The 24,431-nt window shown below is 37.4% G+C and overlaps 1 protein-coding gene across 8 annotated transcripts in view; it reads left to right on the forward strand.

Annotated features, from left to right (window-relative positions):
• The window catches only part of NRF1 (nuclear respiratory factor 1), a 145,348-nt gene that overhangs the window by 48,302 nt on the left and 72,615 nt on the right, over window positions 1-24,431 (forward strand). For all 8 annotated transcript variants that reach the window (XM_045495617.1, XM_045495618.1, XM_045495621.1 and 5 more), the window contains exons 2-4: window positions 20-251; window positions 9,111-9,225; window positions 11,326-11,452. In XM_045495617.1, coding sequence (XP_045351573.1) covers window positions 29-251; window positions 9,111-9,225; window positions 11,326-11,452 — 465 coding nt within the window. In that variant the 5' untranslated portion in view covers window positions 20-28. The remainder of the gene's footprint in view (window positions 1-19; window positions 252-9,110; window positions 9,226-11,325; window positions 11,453-24,431) is intronic.

The raw sequence follows: 24,431 nt of genomic DNA on the forward strand, positions 1-24,431 counted from the left end.
TTGCCTTTTCTTCTGACAGTAAATCTTCATGGAGGAACACGGAGTGACCCAAACTGAACACATGGCTACCATAGAAGCCCATGCAGTTGCCCAACAAGTACAGCAGGTCCATGTGGCCACCTACACTGAGCACAGTATGCTGAGTGCTGATGAAGACTCTCCTTCTTCTCCCGAGGACACTTCTTACGATGATTCAGACATACTCAACTCCACAGCGGCTGATGAGGTCACCGCTCATCTGGCTGCTGCAGGTAATGTTGTTTGGATCAGATGCTCTTTATTTTTTGCTTACCTCTGGTATTGTGCATATCTGAAAGGGCCTAGGATGCAGGCACTCTCACATACATCTCCATATCATACCTTCGTGATTTTTTTTTTAAACCTTGCATTTACAACTTGTGCTTGTATTATACTGAGACTGAAGCTTTAGAATCATATAAACGATATGACTGTTTTTGTTTTTTCATCCATTCCAACAATCTTTTGACTTTTTAACTAAAGCATTTAGTCCATTTACATTGAATGTAGTCACTGGTATATTTCGATTTAAATTTATCATGTTTATTGTATGCTTTCTCTTCATCCCACTTATTCTTTGTTTACATTTCCTTCATGTTTTGGAGGGACTGGAAAATTTTTAATTTTTTTTCTTGTTAGTTTGGAAGTTATACATATTTTTACGATGAGTGGTACCCCTAGAAATGATAATATATCTTTAACTTATTTCGAAGTCTTCTGTAACTGGTACTTTTGTCCTCTTAGGGATAATGCAAGTTTCTTGGAACCCTCGGATTTTATTCCCCTGATCCTGATCTATATGCTCTTGTTGTTCTGTGTATTGATTCTTTGTGTATTTTAAGCCATGCAAGACATTATTTTTTGTTTTATCCATTGTTAGTGTTCGTTTTTTAAAAATTTTTTAAGGTTTTATTTATTTGAGAGAGAGACAGAGATAGACTATGAGTGGGGGAGGGGCAGAGAGAGAGGGAAACAGAATCTGGAGCAGGCTTTTGGCTCTGAGCTGTCAGCACAGAGCCCGACATGGGGCTCGAACTCATGAACCGTGAGATCACGACCTGAGCTGAAGCTGGAAGTTTAACCAACTGAGCCACCCAGGCGCCCATTGTTCACTTTTTCCTGTATATCCAACTTGCCTTCTGAGAATTTTTCTTCTACTTAAAGATACCATTTAGTATTTCCTTCATCATGGAAGTCTCTCAGTTTTTATTTGTCTGAGAATGTTCTTATTTAACCTTCAGTCTCGAAGGATGTTCTTACTAGGTATAGAATTCTAGGTTGGTACTTATTTCCCTCCCCCTCATATTTAAGAAACTGTTTCCACTGTCCTGGCTTCCATCCTTGCTTTTTGGAATTCAACTCCTTTATTCTAACAGCTGCTCCTTTGAAGGTTATCTCCCACACAGACCCCACCTCCCACTGTTCTTAAGATCTTCTCTGTCTTTTGTTTTGTTTTGGTTTGGTTTGGTTTGGTTTTCCTGTGTTCAGTTTTTGTGCTATATCTGGCTCTGGACTTCTCATTTAATTGTTTAGGATTCTTTGAACATCTTGAATCTGTGTATTGATATCTTTCATCAGTTCCAGAAAATCTTGGTCACTATAGATTTTGCTTCAAGTTTTGCCTTTGCTCCATTCCATCTCTTCCTTCTATGACTCCAATTAAATATGTTAGTTTTTCTCATCGAGTCCTTTATGTCTCTCACCTTCTATTCTGTATTACTATCATTTTGTCTCTTTATGTTTCAGTCTGTGGACTGAGTTTCTTCAAACTCTCTTCCAGTTTATTAATTTTTCTCTTCAACTGTGTCTAAGGTGCTTTTAAATCTGTCCACTGAGATCACTGAGAAAGCTAATTTTAGTAATATAGTTTTTTTTTCTTGTTTTAGAATTTCTAGTACGTTTTTTTCTCCCCAAATTTGTACTATTATAGTTTCTAGTTGTAGTAGAAAAAAAAGTTTTTTTATTCTCTGTGAGTGAAGTAAGCATCATGATTTTATAGTATATTTGGTAATTCTACTCTCTGAAGTGCCCGTGAGTCTTTTCCTATTATATGTTGTTAGTGCTATTTCTTGTTTACATTAGTTTTTCTCTTTATGTATTGGTTATATTTAAATGAATGCCGGATGGTGTGTTTGGAAATTTACTTTTAGAAATAATTTGGGGCGCCTGGGTGGCGCAGTCGGTTAAGCGTCCGACTTCATCCAGGTCACGATCTCGCGGTCCGTGAGTTCGAGCCCCGTGTCGGGCTCTGGGCTGATGGCTCGGAGCCTGGAGCCTGTTTCTGATTCTGTGTCTCCCTCTCTCTCTGCCCCTCCCCCGTTCATGCTCTGTCTCTCTCTGTCCCAAAAATAAATAAACGTTGAAAAAAAAAATTTTTTTTTTAATTAAAAAAAAAATTAAAAAAAAGAATTTGGGGTCTAGAATAATATTATTGTCCTCTAGAGAGGATTTTTCTTTGCTTCTGCCAGATGCCTGAGGACACTAGAAATCCTGTATTATCTTAATCCAATTTAAGGTTTTGAGATGTTCTGGGCCACTAAATGACTTAAAGCTGGGCTATATTTTGTACCATTCTCTTTGCTATTTACATTGTATGTTAAGCACTATGTGGAAGACTCCATGTAAGCCATGCCTGGATGGGTTTGATACTGTATAAGGAACATTGATCTTATAAGATATTTAGGGAAAGCTGAACAGTAAATCAATTATCGGGAATAGCCAACATATTTCATCTTTTTAGTATTTGCTATGTTTAAAGAGAAGAAGACAAGTGTAATGAAAAATGATCTAATTACTATCAGTTATTATCCACTGTGTATTTCTGGAATTGTGATTTTAAAATAAAACTTAGTGGCAGGAACACATGAAATGTTTGCAAAATATATTTTTGAAATTTTTATACTTCCCAGAAGAGGGCATCCTAACATAATGAATCCAGGTCAACTTCTTTCCTAGGAAGGAAGATGCTTTTGAGACAGAGTTTTGCTACATTACCGTATGTGCTGGATTGTCATAGTGTTAAAATTAGGAAAGGAGTCTGATCTAACACTTTCATGTGGCAAATGTGGAAACTGAGGCCTAGCTAGTAGAAATGATATACCATTTAACCATTCAGCAATTATTGAGGAATTACTATATACTCTCTGTTACTATGTATAGCCACTACAAACAAGACAGGCAGGAGCTTGCTCTTACAGTAGCTTACAGACCAGTGGTGGAGAGAAGGGTACAAATAATAAAGTAAAATAAAGAGCACTGAGGACTCTGGAGGAAATAATGAAGTAAGGTGAATGGAGAGGGAAGGGAAGCAGGTTGCTGCTTTTCTAATCCTGTTCTTTTCTCTCCCTCCACTGAGGTAACCGCTATTCTAAATTTGATCTTTCTCATTCTCATGCATTTCTTTTATACTTCTGCTGTACACCTATGTATCAATAAATAATACTGAACCTGGTTTGACATGCGTTAAATTTTATATAAATGATATCATTTCTAATCCTCTCTCTGTGTAACATTGTTTATTCAGGTTTTTTTTTTTTTTTTGAGATTTCATTCATATTGATAAGGTGGCAGTTTTATTTTAACTGTTATTTGGTATTCCATTCATCATCTAAATACGTCATATATCATTATAACATTTAGGCTGTATAAGTTTTTGCTATTACAATAGCTGCAAATGAAAATTATTTTGTGTTTTCTTGTACAAATTGTGAGAGTTTCTTTTGGCATTGGTTTTCAAACTCTCGACAGTTCCCACAGTGATACATTTTACATTGTGATCTAGGAGAAATGAATGCACATGTAACTGAGTAAGTTTCTCATGGAGTAACACCCTCTGCAAGTGACATGCTCTCTGATATGTTCTAGAATCTTTCACTTCATTCCATTTTATTTTAAAAAATACAAAATACAAAAACAAAAAAACAAAAAACAAAAAAACCCAAATTACTCATGAACCACCAAAGAACAGAAACCTGCAGTTTGAAAACAATGCTGAAGAGTATACCCAAGAGGAGAATTAGAGGGCAAAGATGGGCACATTTTCAACTTTACTAAATGTTCCAAATGTCTTTCCAGATCGTTGTATGAACTTACATTCCCACAAGCAATATGTTAGAGTGCCTTTTGCTTCCAATCCATACCAGATTTGGTATTGCCAATCGTTTTTTGGTTTTGCCAGTTGGATGAATATGAAATAATATCTCGCTGTTGGTTGAATTTACTTGTGTCTGAGCAAGAGGCTCCAGACAGTGCAGAAAGACAAGATAGAGCACCATTTCAGATCTTTTTTGACTATTCACTTTTCTTCTTGTGCACATTTCCTATTTATGCCTTTGTCCATTTGGGTTATCGTTTTTTTTTTTCTTATTGATTTGTAAGAGTTATTGATATAAATTTAATACTGTTCTTTTCTTTTTGTCCATAAAGGTTTTAATTTATATTATTGTGAAATTTATCAGTTTATCCTTTTGGAGTCTTATTTAAGGAATTCTTAACCCTGAGTTTATAAATGCTCTACAACAGTGTATTGTAGAAGTTATGAAGATTTTTACTATGTTGCGTTTTTAAAAATTTTTTCTGATGTTTATTTATTTTTGAGGGGGGTGAGAGAGAGCACGCACGTGCACGCACACAAGACGGGGAGGGGCAGAGAGACGGGTAGACACAGAATGTGAAGCAGTATCCAAGCTCAGAACTGTCAGCACAGAGCCTGATGCAGGGCTTGAAACCACGAACCATGAGATCATGACCTGAGCCAAAATCAAGAGACATTCAACTGACTGAGCCATCCAGGCACCCCTGTCCCAGTACCCTTTTTTTTTTTTTTTTTTAATCTTTCAAAATGTTTATTTATTTTTGAGAGAGGGACAGTGTGTTAGCAGGGGAGGAGCAGAGAGAGGGAGACACAGAATCCGCAGCAGGCGCCAGGCTCTGAGCTGTCAGCACAGAGCCCAGTGTGGGGCTCGAACCCATGAACCACGAGATCATGACCTGAGCTGAAGTCAGACGCTTAACCTACTGAGCCACGCAGGTGCACCCCAGTACCATATTTTTAATAATTCATCCTTTTCCCACTTTGGTCTTCTGACACAAGATGTGTGTGAACTCTTCATTCAGTTGCATTGGTTTATTTGTCTATCCTTCAGGCAGTTCTACACTGTCTTAATGACTATTGCTTTATAGTAACTACTGATATTTGATAGGCGTGCACCTTTTAAAATTCTTAAAATTCTTCACAGTTATTCTGGCGGTTCTTGGCTTTTTGCATTTCCATTTAAATTTTAAGATCAATTTATCAATTTCCACAAAAACCCATACTGGGACTTTTATTTGAATTGTATTGAATTCATAAATTAATTAAGTATCTTTATTCTTAATAGCCTAAAACTTGAAATTCCCTGAGTGTCTATCAGTAGGGTAATGGATTAACTATGACTTATTCATACTATGGAATATTACTCATCAATAAAAAGGAACAAACTACTAATACATATAACAGTGTGGATGAACCTCAAAGACATTATTCTAAGTGAAAGAAACCTTACACAAAAAAGTATATTCTGTATGATTTCTATTTATTTGAAGTTCTAGAATAGGCAGAATTAATATAGGATGATAAAAATCAGAATTGTAGGTACTTTTTGGGAGATTGGATAGGAACTGACTGGGAGGGGACATAAGAGAACTTTGTGTAGCAGCGGTATTATATATCTTGATAGATTAGTTATCATCGGTGTGTACATTTTTCAAAATTGATTGAAGTTACACTTAAGATTTTTACATTGCAGTATATGTAAATTTTACCTCAAAAGAAAAAATTATAAACAAATATAGAACTCTAGCCCATGATTTTCCTACTGAATACTTAGGAGAACCATACATGCATCAGAATTTAAAAAATGATATGGGTAGAGAGATGGACGGGGGCACCTGGCTGTCTCATGCTCAGTCAGTAGAGCATGCAACTCTTGATCTGGAGGCTTGTGAGTTCAAGCCCCATGTCGGATGTAGAGATTACTTAAAAATAAAACAGTCTTTAAAAAACTTAAAAAAAAAAAAAGATGGATAGATGCAGATAGTAAAATATTAATAGTAGAGTGTAAGTGGTAGATATATGAATATTTGCCATAAAAATCTTTCAACTTTGCTCTATATTTGAAAGTTTTAGTAATAAAATGTTGGACTCCTACAACTCAATAGAATAAAAACAAATAACCTGATTAAAAAATGGACAGGGGCGCCTGGGTGGCTCAGTTGGTTAAACAATCAACTTCAGCTCAGGTCATGATCTTACAGTTTGTGAATTTGAGCCCCGTGTCGGGCTCTGGGCTGACAGCTCTGAGCCTGGAGCCTACTTCAGATTCTGTGTCTCCCCCTCTCTCTACCCCTCCCCTGCTCACGCTCTGTGTCTCTCTGTCTCTCAATAATAAAACGTTAAAAAAAAATTTGTTTTAAATGGACAAAGGACTGAAGTAGACATCTCTCTAAAGAAGATGTACAAATGGTCAACAGGCCCATGAAAAGATGCTCAACATTACTGATCATCAAGGAGATGCAAATTGAAACCACATGAGATGTTACCTAACACCTGTAAGGATGGCTCTTATAAAAAAAGGCGGGGGAGGGGGAGGGCGGGGCCTGGGTGGCTCAGTCAGTTAAGCATTTGACTCTTGATTTTGGCTCAGGACATGATCTCATGGTTCATGAGATTAAGTCCCCCATTGGGCTCTGTGCTGTCAACACAGATTCTCTCTCTCTCTCTCTCTCTCTCTCTCTCTCTCTGCCCCTCTCCCTCTTGTGCTCTCTCTCATAAATAAGCATTTAAAAAAAAACAACAAAAAACAGAAGATAAATATTAGCAAGGATATGGAGAAATTGGAATCTTGTATGCTGTTGGTGGGAATGTAAAATGGTACAGCCTCTGTGGAAAACAGTATGAAGTTTCTGCAAAAAATTAAAAATAGAACTACCCTATGATCCAGCAATTCCACCTCTGGATATCTATTTGGAAGAATTGAAATTAGGACCTCGTAGAGTTATTTGCATTCCCATGTTCATTATTCACAATAGCTAAGTTGTGGAAGCAATTCAGATGTTCACTGATGGATGAATGGCTAAAGAAAATGTGTATATCTAGGAGGGGATATCTTTTTAAATGTTTTTTTTTTTTTAATTTTTTTAATTTTGAAAGAGAGAGAGAGAGTGTGCAAACAGGTGAGGGAGGGAGGGAGGGAAGAAGGGAGAGGGAGAGAGAGAGAATATCCCAAGCAGGTTCCGTGCTGTCAGAGCACAGCCAACAGGGGGCTCGGTCTCATGAACTGTAAGATCATAACCTGAGCCAAAATCAAGACTTAGGCTTAACCGACTGAACCACCCAGGAGCTCCTATATAGAATGGAATATTATCCAACCATTAAAAGGAAGGAAATCCTGCCATATGGCAACAACATGGGTGAACCTTGAGGGCATTATGCTAAGTGAAATAAGCCAGTTACAGAAGAACAGATCCTGCATGATTTCACTTATATGAGGTATTAGTCAAACTCGCAGGAACAGGGGTACAATGGTAGTTGCCAGGGACGGGGGTGTGGAAATGAAGAGTTGTTCTTCAACAGGTGTAAAGTTTCAATTATGCAGGATGAATAAATTCTAGAAATCTGGCGTACAAAATAGTGCCTATCTTATACACTTAAAATTTTAATATGGTAGATTAAAAAAATAAAATTAAAAAAAGGAAGAGCATCAGAGAAGGAATAAATGAAGATAAAATTTTTAAAAAGTTAATATGGTAGGTCTCCTGTTCAATGTTCTTATCACAATTAAAAAAAATAAAATGCTGGATAAATGCATCAGTAAGATTTTTTCATCTATCAGCTGTTTATGTTGGAAAAGAAGGTAAAAAGGATGAATTTATTTTTTGGCTTGCTCTGGGGCTCTTTAGAGGAATTTATTTAAGTCAGACTGATTATACTACTAAATAACATGTAGAGAGATTTGTCTAGATTTTCAGGGAGGCTTATTTAAATATTTTTTAATGTTTATTTTTGAGAGGACAGACAGAATGTGAGGAGGGGAGGGGCAGAGAGAGAGGGAGACACAGAATCTGAAGCAGGCTCCAGGCTCTGAGCTGTCCCACAGAGGCTGACGCAGTGCTCAGGCTCATGAACCGTGAGATCATGACCTGAGCTGAAGTCAGATGCTTAACTAACAGCCACCCAGGCACCCCCAGGGAGGCTTATTTTAATTGAGCCACTTAGCACATATATAATACATATGCCAGTATAAATGTGAGTAAATATAATTTTCCTTTTAGCTTTTTATAGGGTTTACAAAAAAAGATAAAGTGGATCATCTGCTTAAAAAAAGAAAAAAAAAATGGAATGTCCTTGATATATTGAGGTCCCATGGATCAGAAACTCCAATAATTCCTTAGGGCCTAAGCTTCATTTTAATCTCAGGGCAAGCCAGACCAACTTTTATTAACATGTTTTCCTTAAGAGTGGCATGGTTTTCATCTCTTTCCTGCCGGCGTCAGGTTTTTTGTGATCAACAACTCCATTTTAGGCACATTTCTCAGATATGTAAGGAAAGAATATCCAATTAAGATAATATCCTTCCAGATACTCCTCTTACAGGTGTTGTTACTGTTTGAGATCCAAGTATGAATGATTGTCTCTGACTTCTTTAACTTGGGGTAATGGAAAGAGGGGCACAGGGATGGAAGTGAGATTTGAAATCTGTGATTTTGTTTTCTTTTGGCAAGCTCTTCCTTTCAGTGCTGCAGTTTCATCTGGCACCTCTGAGAATATTGCCTCAACAGTATGGGCATGCTGGCAACCAAAACATGATGTAAAATTTAGCTAGTGTATGGTCGGGAGGTGTTTAAGTCCATCACTTTTTTAGATTCATTGTAAGTTTTATTGGTAAATGAAAATATGACTCATGTTGCGCAATAATGAAGTATGTTGATCATATCAGGAACATTCTGTATTGAGAAGATATTAGGAGATAAGAGCTGCCTTTTTTGTACCTCTGTTTTCTGTCTTGTACAGTTCACAGGCTTTGCCTGATGTCGTGCATACGTTGTTATTTCAGGTCCCGTGGGAATGGCTGCTGCTGCTGCTGTGGCAACAGGAAAGAAACGGAAACGGCCTCATGTGTTTGAGTCTAATCCATCTATCCGGAAGAGACAGCAAACACGTTTGCTTCGGTGAGGGCTCCCTTATCCATATCGTTGCTGTTCCTCAAACACTTCATGGTGCGGATGACAGTTAGAACATATGTTATTTGGTGCGTTGAGGATACCGAGTTAGATCCCTTGATGGCAGAGTTAGACTTCAGAGTACTCCTATGGAATTAAATAAATGAAACTAGAAATGATGAACAGATGTATAATATCACTTCAGTTCATTCAGAGAAAATTTTTATGCCGGCTCTGTGCCAGACATTGTTCTAGGCCTTCCTAGACACTGTTCTAGGAATAGAACAGTGAATACAACAAATTCCCTTAAAGAGCTCTTATTCTAGTGGGGGGAAAAAGAAAAATGTCAAATGAAGGTAGGTACTTTGGGAAAAAATAAAGTGGAGTAAGGAAAATAGAAAGGTTGGGGCTTGGGGATGTAGAGTAGTTTATTTTACAGGGGTAGTCTGGGAAGTCTTCTTTGACAGGCAAACTTTCAACAGAGATCTGAAGTAAGTGCAAGGGCATTGTTGACGTCTAGGGAAAGAGCTTTTCAGACAGAGGGAATAGCAAGAACAAAGTTTCTGAAGTAGGATGGAACATGGTTGTCATGTTTGGGGAACAGTCAGGGAGAGAATGAGAGGAGATTGAGTCAGAGTACTAGTATATATGATAAAGGGCGCCTGGGTGGCTCAGTTGGTTGAGTGTCTGACACTTGATTTCAGCTCAGGTCATGATCTCAGGGTCGTGAGATCGAGCTCTGTATTGGCTCCCGTGCTGGGTTTGGAGTCTGCTTAAGATTTTCCTTCCCCCTGCCTCCCCCACTCACCCTCACTCTATGTCTCTTAAAAAAAAAAAAAAAGTAGTAGAGAGCCATGTCATGGGGTCTTTGGTCCAGTATAAGGGCTTTGACTCTTGTTCTGAGTGAGATGGGCAGTCAATGAAAGCTTTTTTTTTTTTTTTTAAGTTTATTTCTTTATTTTGGGGAAGGGGGGGAAGAGGCAGAGAAAGAGAGGGAAAGAGAGAATTCTAAGCAAGCTCCATACTGTCAATACGGAGCCCAGTGTGGGGCTCGAACTCACAAACTGAAATCATGGCCTGAGGCAAAATCAAGTCAGATGCCTAACTGACTGAGCCACCCAGGTGCCCCAAGAAGTCAGTGAAGGCTTTTGACCAAAGCAGTGATATGGTCTGATTTATATATATATATATATATATATATATATATATATATATATATATATATAGTTTTTAATATTTATTCATTTTGAGAGAGAGAGAGAAAGAGAGAGTGCTAGTGGGGGAAGGGCAGAAGGAAAGGGGGAAAGAGAGTATGGGGAGGGGGAGTGGCAGAGGGGTGCAGGAAGAGAGAGAGAATCCCAAGCAGGCTCCGAGCTGTCAGCGCAGAGCCTGACAGGGCAGTCGATCTCATAAACTGTGAGATCATGACCTGAGCCAAAATCAAGAGTAGGACACTTAACTGAGTCACCCAGACGCCCCCTAATGTATATTTTAAAAGGATCCCTTGGGCTGCCATGTTGAGAATAGAATTTGGGTGTATAAGAAAGGAAGCAGGGTGAGTAATTAGGAGGTTATTGTAGTAATCCAGGACAGAAATTATAGTGTCTTAAAACTAATAGAGCGGGGCGCCTGGGTGGCTCAGTTGGTTAAGTGACTGACTTTGGCTTACGTCTCACAGTTTGTGAGTTTCATTAAGCGTGGAGATGATATGATAAAGTCTACAAGAATACCTCTCAGCAGTAATCTTTATTATTATAAGTAGCAGTAAGAGAAAACCCCTTTGGTGGTTCTGGAAGAATTATACTCTCCATGTTCAACATTGTGTCATGTCTGTATCCTGAAGCAAGCTTGTGGCCAACCTGTATATCAGTGGGCTAGTCATTGGTCTTTAGGACAGAGGTATGCACATATTTTAATGAATGAGCTATCCAACCTCACGCTCCCCTTTTCACATTTCACATAAAAACAAAACAAAACAAAACAAAACAAAACACCTGTATCTAATCAGAATACATTGTCAAAGTAAGTTTTGTTTCTGTGTCACCATAATTTCTATGTCACCATAATTTCCTTTAACTGTTTTTATTCTTTTTTCATTCTCTGATTCAGGAAACTTCGAGCCACATTGGATGAATATACTACTCGAGTGGGACAGCAAGCTATTGTCCTCTGTATCTCACCCTCCAAACCCAACCCTGTCTTTAAAGTGTTTGGTGCAGCACCTTTGGAGAATGTGGTAAGAAGACTCAGCTGTGTTCTTAGATACTCTTTGCTTTCTGTGGGTTGTTGTTCATTCTTTTGATCCTCTGTCTGGTACAATAGCTATTACTCCTATCCTCCCCTCATCCAGGGGTGGGAGTGGGACCCATTTTCAAGCTACTTTATGTAGATCAAAATAAAAAGGATTATTTCTCTTTCTTTCTTTCTTTCTTTCTTTCTTTCTTTCTTTTTTTTTAAATTTTTTTCTTTTAAAGTAATCTCTATACCCAACACAGGGCTTGAACTCACAACCTCAAGATTAAGAGTCACATATTCCACCAGCTGAATCAGCCAGGAGCCTTTATTTCTGTTTCTACTTATTATAACCACATATTCTACCCTATTAGATATCCTGTCTGATAGATACGTTGCTATCTATCAGACGCAAGGGGGGAAAGTGGTATTATGTTTGTTAAGAAACCCATGCAGGTTTTGTAAGAAAGTTACTGATTTATGTCAGAAACAAAGTGGGAAATAATTCCACAATACAAATTTCATGAGACAAACCTCAGGAAGCATTTTACTGGTTGTCCGTATTTGAGTTGCCTATTTAAATCTCTTGCATTTCTTCAAAGAAATCCATTTAGCACTCTGCTTCAGTTTAGAAATTGAGTTGAATATTTTGATTGCCTAACTATCCATAACTAAGTTGATAAAGATAGTATTTTACCCTTGCATACTTATGCTATGTGAACTGCTTTTTCTCTGGCCAGAATAACTTAGAATAATGGTCTGTCCAGATTTAAATTATATTTTGTTTTTATTACGATAACATTTATTAGCTAAAGAGACATTCGTTAGATTTCTCCCATATAAAATATAGATATTTTAGGAATTTATGACTAATTAGTGAAATTTTGTTTATTGGTTTTTCTTTCACATACAAATGTCGTGGTTCCTTTTCAACATTTTTGTGTTTTGCCAAAAATTCCTGAGGCCCTAGAATGGGATGCATATTAGGACCTTTCCTTAGAAGAGTATGGTGGAAGGCTTCTACCTCAAAATGGCACCTGAGAAGCACTCATTAGTGTCATGATGTTCACAAACATGAAATCTGGGCATGTCTTCTTTTCTTCGGTGTTAAAAATTTAAAATAATTTTACTACTACTAATAGTAATGTGACCTATGAAAAAGACTCATCTAGAAGACTCAGAAAAATACCTCTGAAAATTACTCACTGAAAAGAGGGGTGCCTGGCTGGCTCAGTAAGTTGAGCGTGTATGACTCTTGACCTCAGGATTGTAAGTTGAGCCCCATGTTGGGTGTAGAGATTACTTAAAATCTTTAAAAAAAAAAAATCAGAAAGAAGTTTTTGGGAAATTGTTGGAGTCTTCCATAGAGTACAAAAAGATATAGACTCTATGAAACAGAAGCAAACTATTGTATGATGAACTAGACTGAGATAAAAAGCAGTAGCTATTTTTTCACTGACATTTGATAAATACAAGCTAAAGAATAAATACTAGTAGAAATAGAAGCAACATATGTCTTTAGAACACTAAAGAGAAAAAAAAAAAGTCCGTGTAAAAGGAATTAAAAAAACACAATATATAGAACAAAGTAATTTGAGTGAGATCAATTAATTTTGTTATAAATCGTAAATATAAATAGATTAACTCCTTTGAGAAAGACAAAGATTTTCTTTCAGATGGAACAACAATAATCTAAACCAAAACCCAACTGTATTTAATTTATGTGACATACTTACATTGACCACAAATGTCCAGAGTGGCTGTAAATGATACCATTAAGAAAGTGAAAAGACAATCCACAGAATGGGAGAAAATATTTGCAAATTATGTATCTGACAAATAACTTGAATCCAGAATATATAAAGAACTTTCAGAATTCAACAATAAAAAGACAGCCCAATTTTAAAATGGCAGTCTGTCACTATTTGCAGATGATGTTATACTATATTTAGAATACCCTATAGACTCCACCAAAAATCTGTTAGAATGCATAAATGAATTGTTGCAGGATACAGAATTCATATACAGAAATTTGATGCACTTCATACAATAATAACAAAGTAGCAGAAACAGAAATGAAGAAAATAATTCTATTTACAATTGCGCCGAAAAAGAATAAAATACTTAGGAATAAACTTAACCAAGGAGGTGGAAGCCCAGTACTCTGAAAAATATACAACAATGATGAAGGAAATTGATGACAACACAAACAAAAAGAAAGATATTTTTTGCTCATGGATTGGAAGAATTAATATTGTTAAAATGTCCATACTACCCAAAGTAATCTACAGATTCAGTGCAATCCCAATCAAAATACCAATAGCATTTTTCATAGAAGCAGAACAAATAATCCTGAAATTTGTATGGATCCACAAAAGACCTCGAATAGCCAACGCAGTCTTGAGAAGGAAGAACACAGCTGGAGGTATCGCAATCCCAGATTTCACAATATATTACAAAGCTTTAATAATCAAAACAGTATGGTACTGGCACAAAAAACAGACACATAGATCAATGGAATGGAATAGAAAGCCCAGAAATGAATCCACTGTTATGTGGTCAATTAATCTATGACCATGGAGGCAAGAATATACAATGAAGGAAAGAAAGTCTCTTCAAAAAATGGTGCTGGGAACACTAGACAGCTACATGCAGAAGAATGAAACTAGACCATTTCTTACGTCATTCACAAAAATAAACTCAAAATGGATTAAAAACCTAATGTGAGACCTAAAACTATAAAAACTCTTAGAAGAAAACATGGGCAGTAATTTCTTGTATGTTGGCCTCATCAAGATATTTATGGATGTGTCTCCTCAGGCAAGGCAAATGAGCAAAAATAAATTTTTAGGACTACACCAAAATAAGCTTTTTGTACAACAAAGGAAGCCATCAACATAATGAAAAGGCCATCTGCTGAATGTGAGAGGATACTTGTTGTTGTTTTTTTTTAAGACGTTGCTCTAAACGTTTATTTTATTTTTGGGAGAGAGAGACAGAGCATGAGCAGAGGAGGGGCAGAGAGAAAGAGGGAAACACAGAATCCTAAGCAGGCCCCAGGCTCTGAGCTGCCAGCACAGAGCCCAGTGCAAGGTTCAAACTCACAAATGACAAGATCATGACCTGAGCCAAAGTCAGATGTCCAACTGACTGAGCCACCCAGGTGCCCCGATGTGAGAGGATACTTGTAAATGATATATCTGTTAAGGAGTTAATATCCAAAATGCATTAAGAAGTTACATAGCTCAACACCAAAAAACCAAACAATCCAATTAAAAAAGGGGCAGAGGACCTGAGTAGACATTTTTCCAAAGAATACCTACAGGTAGCCAACAGATACATTAGATGCTCAACCTCATTCATCATCAGGGAAATGCAAATCAAAACCGCAGTGAGATGTCACATCACACCTGTCAGAATGGCCAGTACCAAAACAACAAGAAGTAACAAGTGTTGGTGGGGATGTAGAGGAAACACCACTTGTGCACTGTTGGTAGAAATATACTTTGGTGCAGCCACTGTGGAAAGCAGTATGGAGGTTTCTTAAAAAATTAAAAATAGGGGCGCCTGGGTGGCGCAGTCGGTTGAGCGTCCGACTTCAGCCAGGTCACGATCTCGCGGTCCGTGAGTTCGAGCCCCGCATCAGGCTCTGGGCTGATGGCTCAGAGCCTGGAGCCTGTTTCCGATTCTGTGTCTCCCTCTCTCTCTGCCCCTCCCCCGTTCATGCTCTGTCTCTCTCTGTCCCAAAAATAAATAAACGTTGAAAAAAAAAATTAAAAAAAAAAAAATTAAAAATAGAGGGGCACCTGGGTGGCTCAGTCAGTTGAGTGTCCGACTTTGACTCAGTTCATGATCTCGTGGTTCATGGGTTCGAGCTCTGCCCTGGCAGTGTGGAGCCTGCTTGGGATTCTCTCCCTCTCTCTCTCTGCCTGTCCCCCACTTATTCTCTCTCTCTCTCTCTCTCTCAAAAATAAATAAAACTTAAATTTTTTCTTTTTTTTTTTTTTTTTTTTTTTGAGAAGAAATACCAGGGGCACCTGGGTGGCTCACTCTGTTAACTGTCGGACTCTTGGTTTCAGCTCAGGTCATGAACTTGCTGTTTGTGGGTTTGAGCCCCACCATTGGGCTCTGTGCCGGCAGTATGGAGCCTGCTGGGATTCTTTCTCTCTCTATCTCTCTCTCTCTGCCCCCAAACCGCTCGCTCTCTCTGTCTGTCAAAATAAATAAACTTAAAAAAAGAGAGAAAGAAATACCATACAATCCAGTAATTCTACTACTGGGTATTTACAGAAGAACATAAAAACACTAATTCAAAAAGATATATGCACCCCTATGTTTACTGCAGCATTATTTACAGTTGCCAAGATGTGGGAGCAACCTAAGTGTCCATCCATTGATGAATGGATAAAGGAGAGGTAGTATATGTCTACAATGGAATATTACTCAGCCATAAAAAAGAATGAAATCTTGCCATTTGTAACAACAAATATGTACTCTAGAGGGTATTACGCTAAGTGAAATGAGTCAGACAGAGAAAGACAAGTATCATATGATTTCGGTTATATGTGGAATCTAAAAAACAAACCAAACCAATCAGAAACAGACTCATAAATAGAGAACAAATTGGTGATTGACAGAGGGGAGTGGTGGGGATGGGCAGGCAGGTAAAGGGGGGCAGATGGGTAGAGGGGAGCAGGAGGTACAAGTTTCCAATTATGGAATTAATAAGTCCTGGGGATGAAAGGTACAGTATAGGGTATATACTCAGTGGTATTATAATAGCATTGTATGGTGACAATAGCTACACTTATGAGCATAGCATAATGCATAGAGTTGTCAGATCACTATGTTGTAATAGCTGAAACTCATGTAAATTGTTTTCAGCTACACTAAAAGTTTTTTAAAAATGGCAACAAATCTGAATACCTATTTCTCCAAATATATATAGAGATAGAGAAGTGGCCAGCAAATATATGAGCACTAATGATGAATAGTCATTAGGGAAATGAAAACCAAAACCAGAATTAGACAGGATTATTATAATGAAAAAGATGGACACCAGTAAGTGTTGTTGAGAATATGCAGAAATTGGAACCCTCCATACATTGCTACTGGGAACATAAAATGATACAGATGCTTCAGAAAGCAGTTTGGCAGTTTCTTAAAATATTAAAAGTAGAGTCACCACATGACCTGGCAATTCTGCTCCTAGGTTTACCCAAGAGAACTGAAAACAAATCTTATACACACAGTGTCCATGGCAGCAAGACTTATACATAAAACTTACACATGATATTTTTAACAGCATTATTCATAATAGCCACAAAGTGGGAACAACCCAAATGTTCATCAGCTAATGAACGGATAAATAAAATGTGTTATTATCCATATATGGACTATTATTCAGCAGTAAGAGGGAATGAAATACTGATAAAAACTACAGCATGGATGAACCTTGAAAACATTGCACCAAGTAAAAGAGCCCAGTCACAAAAGACCACATGTTGTATGATTCCATGTATATGCAGTGTCCAGAACAGGCAAATCTGTAGAGACGGGAAGTAGATTAGTCGTTGCCAGGTTGGAGAGGTGGGAGGGAGGAATGGAAAGTGACAGCCAATGAGTACGGAGTTTATTTTAAAGGGAATCAAAGTGTTCTAAAATTAGATTATGATGATGCATGCACAACCCTACATATATACTTAAAAAGGTTGAATTGTACACTTTAAATGGTGAATTGTATGATCTGATAGGCTGAATAGTGACCCCCAAGGATATCCAGGTCTGAATCCCTGGAACTTTTGTGTGTTACCTTGTGTGGCAAAAAGAACTTTGAGATGTGATTAGGTTAACAATTTTGAGATGGGGGAGATTGCCCTAGATTATCCAGGTAGGCCCTAAGCCTAACCACACTGTCTTTATAAGAGGGAGACAAAGGGAGATTGATAAGGAAATAGAAGATGTGTTGGTAGGAGTAAAAGGTTGGATGCAAGAGAAGGGGTCAGGGGCCAAAGAATACAGGCTAAGAGCAGCTAGACAAGACAAGGAAATGGACTTCCCCTAGATCCTCCAAAAGGACCAGCCTTGCCAATAACCTTGACTTTAGCCCAGTGAAAAACTAAGAAAATGAATTTCTGTTGTTTTAAGCCACTAAGTTAGCGATACCTGTGTCAGTCATACAAAACTAGTAGGTAAGGTGTATGAATTATAGTCTCAATAAAGCTGTTAAAAATGTTAAAAGTAAAATAATAGGCAAAGGTATATCAGACAAATGCCTATAAAAATAAATCATGGATTACAGCATTAATATCAGACAAAGCCAAATTCTCGAGACAATATTAACTGAGAACCAGAGGTAATTTGGTATTGATAAACAGTATAAATTTACACTGAACTTTTTATGCTTCAACTACCATTAAAGCAAAGTGTGCAGATCAAAAAATTACAAATATAAGAAAAATTTTTAAAAATGACAGTGGCAGGAGGCCTTAATAATCTTGGTCAGATTAAGGAAGAAAACTGTAAATAAGAATATAGAAATATGAATAAAAGAATAAACAAGGTTAATATAGAAGATATGTATGCTAGGGGAGCCTGGGTGGCTCAGTCGGTTGAGTGTCCAACTTCGGCTCAGGTCATGATCTCACAGCTTGTGAGTTTGAGCCCCGCGTTGGGCTCTGTGCTGACAGCTCAGAGCCTGTGTCTCCCTCCCAGGGGATTCTGTGTCTCCCTCTCTCTCTGCCCCTCCCCCTCTCATGCTCTGTCTCTCTCTCTCTCTTTCTCTCTCTCATAAATAAACGTTCAAAAAACATTTAAAAAAAGAAGATATGTATGCTAGTATTATTACTACACAAGGAGATAATATGCCATATTTGAAGAATAACATGAATGAATTATAATTGACCATATATTAGGCCCCAACAAAAATCTTAATAAATTACAAAATGCAGAAACTATACAAGCCATATGTTTTTTTATTCAGGGAACTACTTTAATTTTGTTTTTCATCCAGAACTACAAATCTCTCTTTTTTTAAAACTGAAGTATAATTAACATGCAGTATTATATTAGTTTTGGGTACACAATTCAGTGGTTCAGTGATTCTGTAAATTGCTCAATGCTCAAGCTAAGTGTACTCTTGAATACCTTATATCTATTTTATTCATCCCTCACCCCTGGCAGCCAACAGTTTGTTCTCTGTATTTAAGAGTCTGTTTTTTTGTTTGTTGGTTTTTTTCGTTTGTTTTGTTTCTTAAATTCCACATGTGAATGAAATCATGTGGTATTTGTCTTTCTCTCTGACTTACGTCACTTAGCATTTTACCTTTTACATACATCCATGTTGCAAATGGTAAGATTTCATTCTTTTTTTATGGCTGAGAAATATTGCATTATGTATATATACCACCTCTTTTTTATCCATCTATCTATGGATGGACACTTGGGTTGCTTCTGTATCTTGGCTATTGTAAATAATGCTGCAATAAACATTATAGGGCACGTATTTCTTTTCAAATTAGTGTTTTCATTTTCTTTGGGTAAATACCCAGTAGTGGAATTATATAGGCCATATTTTTGACCAAATTACAGGAAATTTTGAACTTAAAATCAAAAGATGGACAGGAAAAATTTTTCAGCTACATGGCAATTTTAAAATGCTGATACATACATACATGCATACTTCTTAAACTGTTAAAAAATGGTTAGGGAGGTGTGGCACCTGGGTGGCTCATTGGGTTAAGCGTCCACCTCTTGACTTCAGCTCAGGTCATGATCCCACATTTTGTGGAATTGGGCCGCGAGTTGTCTGTGCTAACAGTGTGGAGCCTGCTTGGGAGTCTCTCTCTCAAAAATAAATAAACTTTTTTTTTTTTTTTTTTTTTTTTTTTTCCAACGTTTATTTATTTTGGGACAGAGAGAGACAAAGCACGAACGGGGGAGGGGCAGAGAGAGAGGGAGACACAGAATCGGAAACAGGCTCCAGGCTCTGAGCCATCAGCCCAGAGCCTGACGCGGGGCTCGAACTCACGGACCGCGAGATCGTGACCTGGCTGAAGTCGGACGCTAAATAAACTTTAAAAAAATGTAAAGCAAAGCTTAAAAAATATGATTCGAACTGGTACTCAAAGGAATATTCACTGCCTTAATTTTTTTAAATACGCAAGAAAGATGGAAAAGAAACTGTTGAATTCGAGAAGCTGGAAAGGGAATATTAACATGAGTCTAAGAAAAAAATAGAATAAACATGTGGAAGAAATGAACGAGTCTGTGAGCAGAAAATGTAGAATTGTTACATTCCAGAAATGATACTATGAAAAATCCAATGAAATAGAAAAATTTCTAGCATGCTAGTTGAGGAAAAGGGAGAAGAAAGCAAATATATAGACTTAGAAATTAGATAAGAGTTTTAACTGCAGATACGAATAGATTGAAAATTGTAGGGAAATTCTGTGCGTTAATTCTGTTCTTATAAATTAAAAATCTCAACTAAGTGGGTAAGTTAGTAAAAAGTAAAATCACTAAAATATACCTAAACCTCAGTAGAACAATAAATATGTACAAAATTGAAAAAGTAATTAAACCCTATCCCCCAAAGGAAACACTATGCTCCGATTATTTTGGGTGACCTCTGTTGACTTGCAAGGTGCAGGATATTCCTTAATCTTACTATACACTGGTATAGAAAGTGGTATGAAATAATTAGAGCCATTGTTTACCATAATCAGTATGCAATGTATTACACATAATCTCTTGTTAATAAAAGTTAAGGAAATGATTTAGATTTTATAATAATGTCTAACATTTATTGAGTGCTTACTGTGGCATATATACTGTAGGTATAACTATACTGTAGGTATGTTATAAGCACTTTGTATGTATAATCTCATTTAATAATTTTAAAACTGATATTTGCATTTTGTCCTGCCTGAAGCCATCCTTAATCTTCCTTTTTGCTTTTCTAGCTGGAAGCTGCCGAGAACTCTAGGAAAATTAAAATTCAGTAGGGCTGTTCAGTTTTGGAATATGGATTTCAGATTCAAGATTGTCTGTTATTTTAAGAGCTTGTTAAAAGGGGATTGGAGGGGCACTTGGGTAGCTCAGTCGGTTGAGCGTCCAACTTCGGCTCAGGTCACGATCTCACGGTCTGTGAGTTCGAGCCCCGCGTCCGGCTCTGTGCTGACAGCTCGGAGCCTGGAGCCTGCTTCGGATTCTGTGTCTCCCTCTCTCTCTGACCCTCCCCCATTCATGCTCTGTCTCTCTCTGTCTCAAAGAAATAAATAAATGTTAAAAAAAAAAGGGGGGGGATTGGAAACTTTACAAGGCCTTTAATAGTTGATGTTAAAATGTTTTGTAAATATTTTTCAGTGTTCTGCCCATATTACCTCCTTGCCTACAATTGGGGTGTATAGCAAAGCACTGTAAATAAAATTAAATGGCTCACAACAAACTGGAAAAAATGTTTTCAAATTAATAGCAATTATAATTTATTGAGTATTTTTAACATGCCTGTTTTCTGCTGAGTACTTTATATTTATGATTTTTACTTAATCATCACAATAACCCTATTATATATATATATATATATATATATATATATATATATATATATATATATATATCTGTTGTTATTTGTGCTTTACAGATGTAGCAATTTGAGGGTTTGAGAGCTTAAGTAATTTGTTCAAGATCACACAGTAAGTAGTGAACTAATGATTAATATTCTTAATATATAAAGAGCTCTCAAAAGTCAATAAAAATATGAACAGATGAATAACAAAGACCCAAAGATAGGTTTGGATATGGATTACCTATTAGGTGATATTAAGGAATTCTGTTATTTCTGTAGGATGTGATCATTGTATTATAGTTATGTATGAAAATGCCCTTATATTTCCAGGATGCATGCTAAAGTATTTAGAAGTGTTTAAAATATACTTTAAGTGGTTAGCCCTAGAAACATTGCATGTGTATGTATATGTACAGATGGAAGATAAAGTAATTATGCCAAAATACTGACAATTATTGAATCTGGGTGGTGAGGGTAGAAGCACTTATTTACTGTTCTTTACATCTTCCTGGATATTTAAATTTTTCATTTAAAATTCTATTTTCAAACACCCAAAGACAAAAGAGAAAAAGACATAAACAGAAGGAGGAAAATACAAATGTCTAACAAACCCAAAATTTTCAAAGAAATGGGAATTAAAACAGAAAGCCATTTTACATGGCTTGGGAATGGCAAACGTGAAAAAGGTGTACATCTTGCAATGTTGGTATCTCAGACAGTTTAAACTGTGTAATTTTCTACAAGGCAGATTGGCAACTGGTATAAAAAGTGCCCAAATGTACACTTTTTAATCCAGCTTCCTTTTGAAATTTTATCTTAAGGAAATAATTGGTTAAGTGGGCAAAGATGTATGTACATTAGTCACTGTACTCTTTATAGTATTTTTTTTAAATTTGAGAATAACCTAAATGTTTAAAGATAAGGGATTAAATTGATGGCCCATCCAGAGATAGGACTGCTATCCTGCCATTAAATATGATGACATAGATCTTTCTCTTAACATTTTCAAATGGTGATGTTGTATTAAATGAACAAAGCAGGTTATGGAACCATACAAAGAGTCTGGTCCTACTTTAAAATTAAATCTGCGTTTTATACATGTTTATGGAACCTCTGCATTTGTATAGTATAGCAAATATATGGTTAGTAAAGTTACTAACATTTGTATCATTTTTTATAAAAACTATTAAAAAAACTTTGAAGTATACATAGTCTCAGTAATTCTGGCAATAACCTGGAGGTGTAGGGATATTATTATTTTCATTTCGCAAGAGAATACTAGACCAGAGAGGCTAAGTGATTTGCCTAAGATTCCCCAACTTCTGTATAATAGAGCCACTGTTGGGATTTGGGTTCAAGGTGATGGAGTATTACATTTTCCGTAGGTTTGTCTAGGGCATTAAATATGGGGTTTCAAATTTAATCTCATTTCCTTAGTCCTTGCCTCTTCTTCTAAAAGGGAACAGAGCTACCTTTCAGTTCTCCACAGTCCTGTGAAAGAAAGGTCAGGATGGTTGTTATAAAGCAGATACCCACTGTAGCTACTACCTGCTTCTTTCTGGGGAGGAAAGGAGACAGTTTAAAGCGCATTTTTCTGGTGGTGGTAATGAACAGCAGAAGTCACTCCTCCTTTCCCTCTTCTTGGTCATACCCACAGAAACAAGAGGGGAGGCCATCAGGGCACCTTGAGGGTGAGTGAGTGATGGGGTGAAAGATAGTAGGACATAGAAGTGAAATTTTGGGGGCACCTGGCTGGCTCAGTAGGTAGAGCATGTGACTCTTCATCTCAGGGTTGTGGGTTCAAGTCCCACGTTGCACGTAGAGATTACTTAAAAACAAAATCTTAAAGGGACGCCTGGGTGGCTCAGTGGTTAAGCGTCCAACTTCAGCTCAGGTTATGATCTCACGGTCTGTGAGTTCGAGCCCCGCGTCAGGCTCTGTGCTGACAGCTCAGAGCCTGGAGCCTGCTTTGGATTCTGTGTCTCCCTCTGTCTCTGCCCCTCCCCTCCTCATGCTCTGTCTCTCTTTGTCTCAAAAATAAATAAAAACATTTCTAAAAATTAAATGATAAAATCTTAAAAAAAAAAGTGAAATTCCATCTATATGCCCATATGTTTGTATGCACTTTTTAAAAAAGAAAGGTTATTTCTATATACATTAAAGATACAAATAACAGAAAACAGACATTATCAAAAATACTTCCCAAAAGATTGTCACTGAAATAGAACAGGAAAGAGAAAAATCTCCTCCTAGATATCTTAATAGACTTCAACTTGAGCAAAACTATAAACTTAAATCTTCTCCTCCACCAAAAAAAAATTCTTATGTCTATTTCAGTGTCTGTCTGTCCCTCATCCAGTTATGCAAGGCAGAAACATAGAGCCATTTCTGGCACCTCCCTCTCTCCTCTCTTCCCCATACCCATTATTTTGTTCTCCATTTCCTAAATAGCTCTCAAATTTGCCCAATTTTCTCTCTTTGCATTGCCATAAGCCTGACTACCAACTCTGGTGTCCATCCAGTTCCCTTTCCGCAGGAGGCCTTTGCGTGACTCTCCTCCACCTCTAGCCATATCTTCCCCCCTCCCCAGCTTCTCTGCACTCCAGCCACAAGAGTGTCCGCTCACTCCTTTGCACAAACTGTGTCATCCCTCCAAATTGGAGTTTTGCCCCAATTTGCTCTCTTTCTGACCTCCCTCCTCACCTTATAACTCTGACTTGTACTTAAGAATTCAGTTCAGTCGACACTTCTGCGAAGCCTTCTCTCACCTCCTGCATAAGTGTCAGCCCCTCATTCTAGCCAAGGCTCTCACCGCACCTCCGCCTACTTACTACAGATGCACTCTTATTTGTGTGATTATTTGATCACTGTCTGTCCCCAGCTAGATTGTGAGCCCCAAGACAGGAGGGGCTGGATCTACTTTGTTCTCCATTGTGCTCCCAGTGCTGCACGTTCCCCCTGCCACGAGTAGTTGCTCGGTAATATTTGTTGCATGAAAAAAAGCGTCTTAAACATTCGGCAGCACTCAGCAATGCAGATTTGGTTTCTAGGCTCTAATCCTACGTTGGATCTCAGTTGAGACCTTGGGAAGTAAAGAACTATGAAGTTAGCTTGTGTCCTTCTTTATAGTACTTGTCCTGGCTTGTAATTGTACATTTATTTTTGTGATTATTTTTTGTTTGTCCTCTCCACTAAACAGGAATATACACAATAATGGGACACTGTGACTGATTTTGCTTTCCATTTTGTCCACAGCCCTTCCTTAGCACAGTGCCTCACAGATGGGAGATGAATAATAAATATTTGTTTGATGGCTGGCTGGATGGGGGAGCTGCCGGGTTCAGAAGTCACATATGCCATGTCTATACTTGTAATGTGGGATAGTGAAATAAAACCAGCTAAACTCTCAGAAAGA

This window comes from Leopardus geoffroyi, chromosome A2 (genome assembly GCF_018350155.1).
Source record: "Leopardus geoffroyi isolate Oge1 chromosome A2, O.geoffroyi_Oge1_pat1.0, whole genome shotgun sequence".
Lineage (NCBI taxonomy): Eukaryota > Metazoa > Chordata > Mammalia > Carnivora > Felidae > Leopardus > Leopardus geoffroyi.